Source organism: Mustela erminea, chromosome 4, assembly GCF_009829155.1.
Source record: "Mustela erminea isolate mMusErm1 chromosome 4, mMusErm1.Pri, whole genome shotgun sequence".
NCBI lineage: Eukaryota > Metazoa > Chordata > Mammalia > Carnivora > Mustelidae > Mustela > Mustela erminea.
In genome coordinates this window covers 14,118,347-14,133,225 of record NC_045617.1, presented here as the reverse complement: position 1 = coordinate 14,133,225, position 14,879 = coordinate 14,118,347, and the positions used below count along the sequence as shown (strand labels likewise).

Genomic DNA, 14,879 nt, shown 5'->3' with positions numbered 1-14,879 from the left:
TACTGGGTGTTGTATGTAAGTGATCAGTCATTAAATTCTACTCCTAAAACCAATACTACACTATATGTTAACTAAACTGAATTAAAATTTAAAAAATTTAAAATACCAAAAATTATCTCACTATTTATTATTACTGATTCTACTTTTCAGTTAACCTTTCTGTTAGTCTGAGGTTTTCTTTTACAGTATCATGGATTTATAGGAAATATTATATTTAACCAAAAGAATTTAAAGTTTGTCACAAAAGCAATTTTAGAGGGAGGTCATGATTATCTTTTACTGAGCAGTTAGCAAACTTCTTGGCTATATCTGCAACAGGACATATTCATCCCTTTTCTCATTTCTTTTTCTTTGAATTGATTCACAGATCTAAAAATAAAAACTCTACTTTTAGCCAATAATCCTCCTTTTTTATCCAAGTAATCTCTATATGACACAGTAGTATGCCCATTTTGAATCTTTTCACTCTGTAAGATTGTATGGATACTGCCCTATCTTACAAACATTTAATATGTTAATTTAAAAATCCTCAAACTTTGACAGTTTATCTTCAAATGAAAAAAATGAAGAAAACATATTTATTTGACCAAAGTTACTCAACAAATCTTTTATAAGCAGATGTTATGCAGCAACATGATGAAATTTACAAAGTTATTGTCAGTATCCTAAAGAAATTTATAATCTTAGGAGTTCAGACATTCATTTTTTTCCTGATTTGACTAAAAACTAAAGGCACTCCATAAGCCACCATGAAATGGGTCCCCTTAGCCTTCAAAGAGCATTTAAAATTTTAATACTCCTGTATTATTCTATTGCCTTGTATTTGCTTTTAAGGTTATATTTAAATTGATGAAAGTTACAGAAACGTTCATTATTCTTAAGAGCAAATGAAACTCTGCATTGCAGTCGGCCTGCTCATCCATAATTCAGAATCCCAGCTTAAAACATTATGCTCAAACAAGCACAAATATTGGCAAAGGTGAAATATTGAACTGCTACAGTAGCAGCTAAATCACGAAGCAATCTGTGTGTGCTTCAATTCCCTAGCAATAGAAATAAAAATTAAAAGCAGAAAAACAGTCAACAATTATGGTTGCAAACCAAATAAGCAAGAGAGCAAAGCCAAGTTGCCGCTATTCAAAGCTACATGATTTTTATTAGTTATACACAGATCTGATATGACAAGAAAACCCGGGGAGGGGGGCATTAGTTGCTTGGATTATCACTCTAAGCAAAGAAAAGGGGATTCTAGAAGAATGTTCTTATGGATTTGAACTTTGCAAACAGCAACTCTGATTCTATTTAAGGTAACAGATTTTTCCTCAAACACATTCCCTCATTTGTCACAATTATCTGGGCAATAATGCCAGTCCTCCATTTATTAGCACCACGGTCACTGGGTTGGAGGTTCTACCAGGCAAGAAGAATCACTAAATACTTTTGACAGAAAACAGGTCTCTTCTGTCCAGGCAGGTTGATTCTTGTTTGGACTCCAAGCATCAGTAGGATACACAATGAGTGAGATGCACGGGAGACACAGACCTAGCCAGCTGAATCAGCACAAGTAACCCAGCAGATCGATATGCCGACAGATAGAGCCACCAGATCTCTTTCACTTCTACGATGTGTTTCCACATCTGTAGGCTAGACCCGTTGCATCTTAGGGCAGTGCAGACCTTATACTCTGTTGTCATTAATTATATATATACACACACACATACAAAATAACTAATGCTAAAAACTAATGATAAATATCTAGTGCTCATTAATTTTGTCTTCTATTGAATGATTAAAGTTTATTGTTCTAGTTAGATAGTCTTTGACATGTTATAATTCATTCTTTTACTAGAAAGGGGAAAGTAATACAGTGAGTATAGTCACTTTATTATATAATAAAATTACTAGTTTTAGTTGGCATGTAATATATAAAACCATTAACATTTGTTCTCAAGTCTGCATGGCTAGAAAAAATTGCAACAAATTATCAAGCTTATGCCTCCTAATCCACTTTTCTTCCATGACCATTTGAACACCTCACCAGATGACACTATTTATGATTTTTAAAGGAACTTTTATCATCATCTCACTGATCTTGAAACAATCCAGAGTGAGAACAGAGCACCTTTTAAAAATAGGGTCCCCAAATGCCCAGATGTTACATAGGACATCCACTGTCACAGTCCAGATTTGGGAGGGGAGTGGGGCTCCAGTGTTTTCCCCCACTCCACATACCTTTCAAGAAAAACCACTTATCTATACATTACAGAAAATAATAAAACACTAAGGCATCGGTCCTCTTCCCGCTCCTCTTATGCCAACCACTACCTTAGTAAAAAAAATTTCATTTGAATCAAAATAAGAATAAAGAGTAAGCTATTCATAGAATCATAATCTGATTCTGAATTTTTTTCAAATTTAGTCTCTACAATTTTGTTTTATTGTGTGTGTATGTGTGTGTATATATATATGTCATCCAGAGAATTTTCACATTCAATAGACTCAAAGGAAAATCTGCTTTATTACCTAATTATCTCCCCCACAGTTTTATAAGGGACTTGCTAGGCTCCTTCTTATAATTTCATAAATGAGGTCACTGAGGCACAAAATGGTTCAGGAATTTGTACCCAGGAAGCAGCAAAGACAGATACAGACAGAAAAATGGAACTCTACGTTCTGAATTCAATCTCTCCAAATAAAGATGTACAACTTCAGTTGGAGACCCTTGGCATTGTGTAGACCCAATCAGAGGGCTTTGGGGTTTTTTTTGCTTTGTTTTGTTTTGTTTTGTTTTTTAGCCTACTGAGGAGGTCTGTGCCCACATATTCAGCAAGGATCTGATCTTTCATCCCACCAGGCTCTTTCTGGCATGACAATGAGGTCTTCCAGCAATAAATGTGAAACAAGCATCACTGGAACTAAAGCATCAAAAATCAGCCCAAGACAATCAACCCAAAATGAGCAGGATCCTTGTGATTACAGAAGTTTCAGTGAAATTCGTGGTCCCTGGTCAGACATGAAGAAACTCCCTGGCTTTCTCTAGCTGAGAGCATGCCCTGGGCTGTGAATATCCACAGTCTTCATCTGTATTTGAAAGTCAAGAGTCCTTCACTGGAAATGACCGCTATGCACATCAAATACCTTGTAAAGCTAAGAAAGTGGGACTATTAGAGATTATTATGACGGCTGTGGTGTGAAACCACAGTGATCACTTGCTGGAAAGACTTGAAAAACAACAAGCCAAGTGTAGCATTACCTTTAAGCTCTCTTGACAAAGACTAGAAGAGAACCCTGTTAAATCTGGCTATTTTTGTCTCTAAAAATATACTTCTGAAGCTGGGGAGAGGCAGCATTAGGATGGTGACAAGGAAGCGATATTGTCATACGCTGACAGATGATTATTTCCATGGTTTAAGGAATATACATGTTTAAATGCATGTCTGATTCACAATGACTTTATTAATTGCATAATTTATTCATTACAGAATTAATCCATAAGCTGCCAGAACATTTCAGGGCTAATTCTCTTCTAGAACATCATGTGCTGTTAGAGAAAAAAACAGCGGTGGGGAATGTGGTTCCCGTCGCCACACTGCCTGTCACTGTCAGTCTTGTCATGTCACAAACCCTCTGGGCCTCACTGCCTCATTTTCCCTAAAGACTTTCTAGATCTCGTAGAGCTTTCTAGTTGGGATAAGTAAACTACTGGTTGACTTATTTGACCAGCGTGTACAATCTCTGTCACCATCATCGTAACCTTGTGCACGGTCACAGTGGGGAATCGTCCTTGGTGACTGAAGGGCAGTTTGACCATCACTGGATTCCCAACAGGCCACTGACTAACCGTCAAGGTCACACTAATGCAGACGCCAAGCTAAACAGAGAGCTCGATCTTTGTCTTTTTGCAACATGAAAAAGACAGCACCTGGAAAGAGCAGGGACTAGTCTGAAAACGCTAGGAAAAGAGACATCACCTTTTGATTCCTTGTAGTCTCCTAAAATGGAAATAAAGTGCAAGCACATTGAAAAGACCCTGAGTGAAGCTGGTATTTGAACTTTAACGTGTATTTAAAAATACAAAACCGGTCTCGACCGCTCTGCCCCTTACCTTGCAGTCTTTGCATCACGTTGGCAATGTCCCGAGGAGACCGTGAGGCCGTCCTAGAAGCCGCCATGGTGCTTCCTGCAGCAGGACACCCTGACCAGGGACTCTTGCCCCAGGGCGCAGGCGCAGCACACCACTCAGGGAAACATGCCCGGGCTCCCTGGGTCTACAGGGTCGCACGGGAATCCCACTGCAGCGAGCGAGGGGGCAGCGCTTCCAAAGACCGGACCCCTTTTCCTTTTCCTTCTTTTATTTTAAGACTGTTCTGTTAAGTGAACTCAGGTACCTGGAAAACAAACATAAGAGGTACGATATTTTTTTAAAAATCTACATAGATCCCCCTAATGTTAAAAAGAAAACTATTTCTCTTCAGTTTTAATAGATGACTCATTACCAAGTGAAACATGTAGAAAGTACTTGGCAAATGCTAGGAGTCTGTAGATCTGACAAAGTACAGGAGACATATATAAAAAGATGGTTGCTGAGAAAGATAGGTTTCCTTATTACATGTTTTCTTTTTTTTTTTTTTTAAGATTTTATTTATTTATTTATTTATTTGAGGAGAGACAGAGGGCAGGAGTGGGGGGAAGGGCAGAGGAGGAGGGAGAAGCAGACTCCCTGCTGAGTTGGCAGCATGACCTTGGGCTGGATCCCAGGACTCTGAGATCATGACCTGACCTGACCTGAGGCAAAGGCAGACGCTTAACTGACTGAGCCACGCAGGCGCCCCTTCCATGTTTTCTTTTTAAACTATAATTTCTCCATCGATCTATGAAAGTGAATGTATTATGAAGTCAAAACAGGGAGTCCTATTTCTCAATATTCCCAAGTTCTCTCATCAATGCTATTTCAACCTGCTTTGTACATTTATTTTGCTGTTTCATTTGTACACTTTCCAGGAATGAGATTAAATCTTAGCTTCTAGATGAGCACTGAGTAAGGCACAGAATTGCTGAATCACTATATTGCACTCCTGAAACCAATGTAATACTGTACGTTAACTACCCTAGAATTAAAATTTAAAAATAAAAATAAAAATAACAAGATAATCTTAACTTCTAATAACAATTTGATGAATTAAAACAGTAAAAATGTAAAAGTATATCATTCTAACAACATCAGTTTCAAATATTCTGTTTTTAGTAGTCAAAATGGATTTGATTTAGCTACTTTTCTTCCTATACAGAAAGACTCTAAAGTAGGTTGAAGGCTAAGGTTTTGGGGGGTGGGGGTGGCCTGCACAGAGAAGCCATAACCCTTGTACCGCTTTCCTGAATTCTCTATTTTGGTCAAGTTTAAGTCATCATTCTGAATTGAGCAAGGAGAAATAGAGACAGGAGAGTAGTTGATGAAAACTTCATACTGAGAGACATTTACTTTTTTTTTCTTTTTACAATTTTTAAAAATTAACATATAATGTATTATTTGCCCCAGGGGTACAGGTCTGTGAATCATCAGGCTTACACACTTCACAGCACTCACCATAGCACAGACCCTTCCCAATGTCCATAACTCAACCACCCTCTCCCTACCCACCCTCCCCCCGCAACCCTCAGTTTGTTTTGTGAGATTAAGAGTCTCTTATGGTTTGAGAGACATTTACTCTTAATAAGGATTTCCTAACCCTAGTGTTAGTTGAAGAGAAGGTTTTGCTATGGAGAGGATAAATAATGAAGAAAGAAGAGGAGGGTGAAGAGGGACCAGGGAAAGAAGCTTAACCAAGGGGCCACACTAAGGTGGCCCATGTGAGATGACACTTTATTACAACTCACACTGCATCTCTGCCTTAGGAGGAGGAAGGTAAAGAAAAAGGATGGGGCTGAGGCAGGGGAAGATGGTAAAGGCAAACCTGTAAAGAAAACACATACATGTGGGATGGTCCACCTGCCAGAAGGAAAAAAAAGAGACCAAAAGGAGTCTAGGAGTGTTATCAAAAATGATATTGTAACCTGACCATATGGTCATACAAGCAACATCATTTATGAGAGATTGGTTACGTAACAAAATATAATTACAAACTATAATTGATTTTTAAATGGCATGATTAAAACTGGTATACATTGGCATCTGGTTCGCATGCATGAAGGCAAAGCTGATACTACCTGTTTTAGAATACTATATCCAAAAGGATGCAAAACATTGCATATGGCGGCTTCCTTGTGTGCAAAACCATCAGAGAGGTATATGGAGCAAGAAAGGATATACTGGTCTCTAAGCAAGTTAGGGTGAAGTGGTGTAGTGAACAGCCCTAATGGGGGGCTTCTCTAGGTTCCTTGAAAAGATATTTGGTAGAAGGAGGACCCAATACCTGTGAGCTTCTGGGCTAGAGAGGTGACTCACAGTGGGTAGCTTTCTAAGGGATTCTCAGAGGATAAATAATTACTTATGGCTAGCCTATCATGTATCAAGGCCTTTAGCCTACTGGAATTATGTGTCCATTAGCAGCCTTCATCTCCTGGGGGAAAATATTCCACTTGCCCACATGCAAAACCCACCATAATTTGGAGACTAGTAAATAGCGGGAAGTGCCTAAAATCTTACAAATGGCTCCTTTAAACTAATAGAAAGTTAAGTTCTCCAAATGCAAGAATACAACTTTCTGAACTCTAGCTAGCTAGCTAACTACATATATATACTAAATAGTGATGAAGGAAGAAATTCATCTTAACTCAGCTATCCCAAGCCAGCCCCTGCCCAGCACTGGAGTTCATGAAAGATGTGGCTCCTACTATCAATCAAGAATTATGGAATTAAAAAGGATTTCTCTAAGTCACTGCATTACAGATCACCATGTTTCTTCCTTCTTCTAGTTCACAATCATACTACACAATAGATTAATTTTTAACTCTTGCTCCTCCTCTTTCATCTGTATATATGAGATACATATATCAAGTATTTAAAACATATTTGAGATATATATATATATATATATATATATATATATATATATACCTATCTTTTGAACTCAGAATTTCTTTGCTTATGTCCAAGTGCAGGTTACGTATCCAGTCTTACTTCTACAGTATAACAAATGTGTTCTGATGTCAGAGCTCCAAGCTGGTGGTCCCAAGATGAATATGACATGGATTCTATTTTTTGAGGAGCTTCGAACATAGTAGAAGATACAATATAGAAGAAAATAATAGAACAATGTCATGAGCAAGTGCCAATGTAGAGGTGAAAAATGCAAACAAAGGATGGGATTTAAACCAATAAGAAGGTTCCGCAAAAGTGTCTTGGCAGGGTCTTCGTAAACAAGTTGGAGCTAGTCCGGAGAAAAATATGAAAGCACAGGCCAGTCAGAGTGAATAGCTCAAGCCAAGTCATGGACACAAGAAACGGCATGATTCTATGTGGGATTACCAACAGGGAGATCATGAAGGACTCTACCAGGTGACATTCTGGAGCTGAGGCTGGAGAAGGAGGTAGCACCGATGGTTGAGGGCCCTGTGTGTTATGCTCAGAAGCTTGGTCCTGATTCTCTGGAAGGCAATAGCAAACCACTGAGGGATTTTAAGCTGAAAGTGCCCAAGTATAATTTAGATTATTCTAGATACAGTTTTTAAGGGTGTGTTTGAAGAAGACAAGACTGAAAGATTCAGAAAGTTCAGTTAGGAAAGTATCTGAGGAGTCAAGATAGGAGATGATGACAGACTGAAACTAGACAGTGAGTGAGTAGAAGATAAAATCTTTAAATCGTTAGGAGGTAAAATGTGCAGGACTTGGTGACTGATCAGGGAGGGGAGCTAGGAAGCAGTTGGTAGGGTTCTCCAAGTGTCTGAAATGACTCTTGGGATTCTGACTTGAGGGTCTGTGAGCCATGGTGCCATCAACTGAGCTTAGCAGCCTGGAGGGCTATGCGGGTTTTACTTCTAACACTCTTCACCTTATACATTCCTATCCTTGCTAAACAACTTTCCCCCACCCCTGGGTGGGGCACTGTCAGCTGAGCAGACCCAGAGGATCCCTAAACACCTGACTCAGGACCCACACTCAGCTTGAAGCTGTCCCTAAACACTCCAGTATAGACTCAGCACTAACAATCTATACGATTATAAATATGATTTGTCTTTTACTCATCACTGTGGTTAGCCTCAACTCTAAGTAGACAGTGAGCATTCTGCAGGCATAGAGTCTATAACTCGCTTTGTTTTAACATCCCCACCATCGATACCAAGTATATCCCTAAAAACATGCTAAGCCCTTGATCTATACGTTCTTAGAGTCAACTTCATAATACTTTCCCTCGATGAGAGAACCCCCAGAAAACTTCTTCCTCTTCACTGCAAAAGAAGTTAATGCAATATCCTTCCTTTTTCAGACATAAGATAAAATATTTGCTTTCATCACTCATGTATACACACATTTCCTCCATTGTGAAATTATGATATCTTGTTTTTTTACTGATACTTTCACTTACAGGGACATATATAAAAAATTTCAAATTAATAAAACAAATATAAAAGGAGACTGGGGATTAGAAGATTTGAGTTCTAGGTTTAGCTCTGTTCCAATCGGCTGGGTGAGTTTGAGCTGGTTGTCTGTGTGGAGGTCCTCAACAATGGCCTATCACAGGGGATGTGGTACCTATGGGGCATGCACATACTGTGGACTAAGAAAGATCTGGAACAGAGTCTAAATTGTGTCCATATGACCTTAAGAAAAGTTAACTTTCCTGAACACTTATTTCTTAATCTGTAAAGTGAAGTTATTTTATTGCCAATTCAGTTTGATTTTATCCTGCATAAGTTATGTATTTTTTAATTTTTTAAAGATTTTATTTATTTATTTTTAAGAATGAGAGAGAGAGTGCACATACTCCAGCACAAGAGGGATGAGGGGAGTGGAGAGGGGGCAGAGGGAGAAGCAGACTCCCTGCTAAGCAGGGAGCTTGTTGATATAGGACTCGATCCCAAGATGTTGGGATCGTGACCTGAGCCAAAGGCAGCTGCTTAACCAACCGAGCCACCCAGGCACCCTGTATAGTTAGATTTTAAAAGATCAATATGTAATATTCTTAGCAGATCACTCGGCATGTAACAGAGTTCCAGCAAATATATGGTTTCCATTTTCCTTCTCCTGGCCTCAGTTTCTCCAATATGCAATATGTGAAGTGGGTCCAACATGGAGAGATGCTCTCCAGTGTGCTTGTCAGTTGCAAAGCCAATGGCAGCATAGGTGACAGCTGAAATAATGACTCGTACAAGGTCATAAGAGCTTGAAATTCACTCCTGGAAGTGACAGATTACCTAGCAGTGATCTGGGTTGTGGGCAGGACCTAAGAGCCAGAACATCAGAGGAAGGTCCAGCACCATCAACAAGCTCCCCGTCTTCAGGGAAATTTAAAAGGTGTTTCATAGGTGCAGGAGATTGTGGGCATTGGTGAGGTGGGGACGGCTCCTGTACTGGGACAGAAAGGGAAGATCAGGTAGACATTGATAGATTGTGACCAATGAACAGTCTCCAGCACGATCTCCAAATCCTTCCAGGAGAAGGAACTAGGAACCCACCGCAGCTAAGTACATCCACCACAGCTAGCAGAGAATTAAGAGCCCAGTGCTTATTTCACACATCAAAAATGTATGGAGAAACTACTCATAAAGGACAATGGTACTGAGGAAATAGCAATGAACAAGACAGATAAGCCCTTCTTCCAGCTTACCTATTAGAGGGGGAGATGTTATCAATAATACTACAACAAAGTAGGGTGAGTTCTGTCCATGGAACTGTGTGAGCAAATTGAATGCCCAATCGATGACCACTGCTGCTGCACTGATTGTGCAGAAAGCAGGAGGAATGGATGCGGTCTGCTCTGGGCGGGGGTGGGGGGGTCTCCTATCTGAACCGTACACTCTTCTAGCAGCACCTGTGGAAAGCACTGGAGCAAATCATCAAATCTCAAATCATCAAATTTGCTGACCTCAAATCAGCAAATCATCAAAACTCAACTCCAGTCTCCAGTCTCTAAGCAAAATGGACAACAGGCTGCCAGAAGAGTTTCCTGTTTGTGCTCCTAAAGAGAAATGCATGAAGAAAACACTGGGAAGAACACTGTGAGGCCCCAAGAACACATGGTAAAGTAATGCAACTACAATTTTAGGTATTGGGAAACTACAGCAGAAAATTGCAAATCCTGTGACCACCAGAGATTATGTGATTCATTTCTACCTGAAAACAATGGGCTGAGAGCATAAAACACAGACTGCATCAGAGCAGAACAAAATATAAATATTACTAAAATAGATGTGTAAATATGTATAAGGATAAGACCCCTATTAAAAATCGTTATTAAACACAAATTAAAAAGCCAACAAATACACCTCCACCCCCTTACATCTAAGTTCTTTGCTGGAGTGAGTCACATGAAGTGTCTAATTTTAAATTTAATTATTGTTTTCCTGCATTCATCCTTTAGCAATGGTACTAATTAATAAACACTAAGATGGCTAAGCAGTAGGGAAGGAGATGGACATCTGGAGTTATATAAGTACACGACTAAAGTATGTGTACGGGTTATCAGTGAACAGTACTGTGAATTATTCATTATTATGAGCTGTACAGGGTAACAAGTAAGAATCAGCCCTTTTTCTGGGAGAACAAAAATGTAAACAAGTAAGCAAAAGACAAAGTACAGAGCTGATCAACATGATGGATACGATGTGTCATGGTTCGACACTTTTTGGTAAGCTTGGAGGATAAATCAGACCCCAAGGTATCAGCTACCTTTCTCCCCTACTTCGCTAGAGTATATATATCCGCCTGCCAAACACTAGCTCTGGCTGGATTAGATCACAAGGAAGGGCACCTACAACACATCTAAGAGGAGGAGAAATGCAGATTCCCTCCCAGGAGCCCTTGGGAACCACGTGACAGTCACAGTCAGGCCATGGGTGTGGCTGCAGCATCTAGAACTGAGAAAATGTTACCAACCTTGCCTAGCCGAGGGCTTCCTACATCCTGTTCAGTTACACCTCCTTTCATTTCCAAGAAGCTATGTGTGCTGCAGACTTCTCAGAGAGCCTGTCCTGCACATTGAACTACAAGCCATTCTTGAAAGAGTCTGACCGATAAACTGCATTTTCCCACCCCTTGGTCCCCTGCAAGAGGAAGGAATCAAGTGACAAGAATTTTTATATGGGGACAGTGAGAACAGGAACAAGCCAGTTTCTGAAAAAATCACTAGTTAAGAAAGATAAAAATGAGTCTATGATGATAATAGCGAATATTGTCAAAAGCTAGCAATATGACTATCTGAGTCAGTCTGAAGCCATGCCTTTATCTTCAGCATGAAACGTATTAAATTAGCATTGATCTGGTACATTTTGTTCTAAATTTGCCACAAAGTAAGGAACAGGCTCAAAAACACAAGAAACAAACAGCTATGTGTATTTATTACCCTGTTCAGGCAATATTAGGAACTTTTTACCCATACTATTTCTTTTTCATCAAGCCTCTGAAAGAAAAATCTTCATGACTAAGAATTAGATCAGCCTTTTGTACAGATGTGGGTCATATTAATGATTGTTGTTTAACTGAAAATTACTACATTGTCTCTTGCACAAGTCTGGCTTTGGTAAACAAGTGCTTCCTTCAGTAAAAGCTCTCAGATGAAGACAAAAATATAGACACTCAAGAAGAGAAAAATAATTCGCTTAGAACTTTCTTGGAACGTTCACGGAAGACTGTCGGATACATACAGGTTTTCCACCCCAAACTGAAAAGCTCAGAGATGAACATTCCAGGATGCTAATCCTGGTTTCACGGCTGATGTTTCTCCGCAGGCTGGGCCTGAACTTGCAGCCTCCAAGCTCTTGGCACCCCGGGGCAGCACACCCAATCCGGTTTCCAGAAGGGCTTTCTTTGCTTAGCGGCTGAGAACTGCTTGATTCCTCACTGTTTTTCTGCCCTTTGCCATGCACCTGCCGCCCTGTGAACCACCATTTCACAGAACTCCTTAGGCAGCCCTGCAAAATCTCCGTCTGAAACCTGTCTTTCCCGAGAGGAGATCAAAGTTCTCTTGCCCTCTAGCGAAGGCTCCTCCTGGAAGCAATTGCACGGCGACACCCCAGCAGTCTGAAGCCCCGGCCTCCGCGCCGTCGTCAAGCCCTGGGCCGTGCTACCCGCTTCCCCTCCCCCCAGCCCTTCCTAAAATAGTCGAGGGTGGAGGAAGGGAGGCTCCTAGAATTTGCCCAACGCCCTGCATCTCCCATCTGATAGTAGCAACAGTACCGACCATCACAAGACGGTGGCTGCCTTTTGCTTCTGCATCACGGGAGCCCAAAAGAAGTGCCACAAGCGGAAATGACAATCCGAGAGGGGGATATTAATAGGGATATCTACGTACGAGATGCGGGGAGGACGCTCTCCACCTCCTTATCTCCTCATCCCTGAGTATCAGACACGTACACACACCATCACCACCACCATCACCGCCCTCTCCCTCCCATTAAGCACGCACAACCCCAACGTGCAAGTACAAACTTGCTTACAATTTGCAATTTGTTCGGCTTGCACCCACACTCATATTCTCTCTCTCTCTCTCTCTCTCTCCCTCTCTCTTCCTTCTTTCCTTTTACCTTCACTCTCCCGGGCTCGTCCAGGTTCCCGGCAGCGAAGCGAGCGCACGGCCGGCGGCGGGCTCCGGGAGCTCCGGCTCGGCTTGCAGGGCTGCGGGGAGCCGGGCCGCCCTGGTTACGGAGTACGACGCGCCGGCCGGCTCCCTGCCCGCGGCAGAGCCGCAGCCGCGCTCCCCCGGGCCGCTCGCGCGCTCGCTCACTCCTGCGCCCAGCTGCTCGGCGACTCTGCCCTCCCTCTGCAATCGAGTCCTCCCCTCGTATGCACCCTGAGGTTTTAGGCCTCCCCCCTCCACTCTCCCCCGCCCCCTGCACTGAAGCTCCTTGCGGAGGTCGGCCAGGCGGGCTCAGCGCCCCCCCCCCCCCCGCCACCACCCCGCCGGCAGCCTGCGGGTCCTACCCCCTGCGCCGCCACACCCCTCCCCGGCCCCGCGCCCCGCGCCGGGAGCCCCGCGCCGGGTTCCAGGATGAGCGGGTCCCTAGAAGAGCCGGGGGCGGGGGCCTGGAGGCTCTCTCGGAGGCTTTCCCTACCTCCTGGAGATGCACGGCCTCCGGCGCTTCTCCACAGCTGCAAACCTGAGCCCTGACCCACCCTCTGGCGGAACCTTTCTACGGGGTCCACCTCCGGGGGGAGAGGAGGAGAAGGAACGACCGAGAACGCCGGGGCAGAGATGCGCTGCACTAGCCGCCAACTTTCGCCCGGGGTTCCCACTGCCCGCTTGACCTTTCTAAGCAGAACCTATCTTGAAAGGCTGGGGAGGTTCCCTGATGGTCCCAGGAAGGAAGTGATGCAGTTCAGCGAGGACATTGAGCACACTCCTTTCAAATCAACTTCCAAAAAGATCCTAACAGCTGACCTTTTGGCTGTCAGATCAGTTGCAAACAATTTTGGGGAAAGTGGTGAGACTATAGACTTTGTTGTTGTTTATAAAGCTCAGATTTCCTGAGAAGTCTCTTGACATCTTAGTTCTATTTATTCCTGGTTATTCATGAAGATGATGCTTCAGAACCACCTTCGGTTTCTTAAGACGCCCTGTACGCATGCAACACATTGGGAGCCGTTTGTCTTTTTCACAAGTCCTTCGCGTTGTGGAGAGGAGATCCTGGTGTTGCCTAGTAGCGTTCAGCGGAATCTATTTTGTTGTGGTTTTATGGTCTCCAAGCAAAGTCAAACACAGTCTCCCTTCCCCAACAAAGCAGCGCTAGTCGAACAGGATTATGGCAACCAAAATAATGAAAGCTGTGTTGCAAGAATCAAATTTTTAATCTGTCGAAACAGTTTTCCATTCTCTAAATTTGCTAAATGGAGGGGCCGTCTTTGCTGCCTGCCTTTCCCTCACTTGCTGTCAACACTCCATGATTTAACTGTGCATTTTCTTCAAACTCCTTTTTCTTCCAGATCTCATCAAAACAACAATTTCTGAAAGGAATCCGGTAAACCAATCTGATGTGTTCTTTTTCCTTGTATTTTCATTTTTTGTAGACCAAAGAATGAATCTCTAATGGCTGACTTTGTTACACCAGGAAGTTAAGCCTGGAGAGGGCGCTGTTTGGGAGACTCACTCTCAATGTATACCCTCCATCTGCCTCAGGGTAACACTTATTGGATACCCAGAGCTTTTTGTGGAGAAAACCTGGAAGATCCGAGTCATTCCAGATAGCACCCTCTTCCTGTGTGGTCATGAGACTGGGTTCCAGACTTCCAGGCCTGCCACTCAAGAGGAAAGGATCAGACTCCCTCTCAGTCTCCATCTTTATAAAGCCAATTCACCCCGAAGGCTTTTGAAGACAGAATAAGGTATTTTACAAACTCAATGCTCTGTGTATCAAGCAGTTGCTTTCTTAGTGGCATACTTATAAATTCTAGGACTGAAACATTGTTCCCATCAAGTGAAACTCCCTTATGAGACACAGTCCTCCTAGGCTCAGGAGGAGCCTGGAGGCTGGGCTGTCAGGCTAGTCCTGGTTGTCTGAAGAGCTGACCTTGCACTCTCAGCTCGTCTCCATCCCCTGCACAAGGCCAAAGCATGTTACAGACGTTGGGAAAAGGCTTCTCTTTCTCATAGCCCCCATCTCAGGGGAGGTTTGTTGTAGCCTCTATTATTCACCAACTGTTGTTTGAACACCCACTCTATGCCTGATGTACTGTGTCTACAGGGGCAGACAAAACCTGCCCCAGTTCCTGCCTTCACAGAGCTTACCAT

General features: G+C 42.4%; 1 protein-coding gene across 16 annotated transcripts in view; it reads right to left on the bottom strand.

Moving 5' to 3' along the window:
* SYNE1 (spectrin repeat containing nuclear envelope protein 1) overlaps positions 1-13,420 on the bottom strand; it is a 462,745-nt gene extending 449,325 nt beyond the window's left edge. For 15 of the 16 annotated variants that reach the window (XM_032338689.1, XM_032338697.1, XM_032338702.1 and 12 more), the window contains exons 1-2: positions 13,207-13,420; positions 4,106-4,388 (exon numbers count right to left, since the gene is read on the bottom strand). In XM_032338689.1, the coding sequence (XP_032194580.1) occupies positions 4,106-4,172 (67 nt within the window). In that variant the 5' untranslated portion in view covers positions 4,173-4,388; positions 13,207-13,420. Of the gene's footprint in view, positions 1-4,105; positions 4,389-12,678; positions 12,976-13,206 lie in introns of those variants that run through there. The other variant, XM_032338690.1, reaches the window with a different exon arrangement.
* Between the last annotated feature and the right edge of the window lie 1,459 nt (positions 13,421-14,879).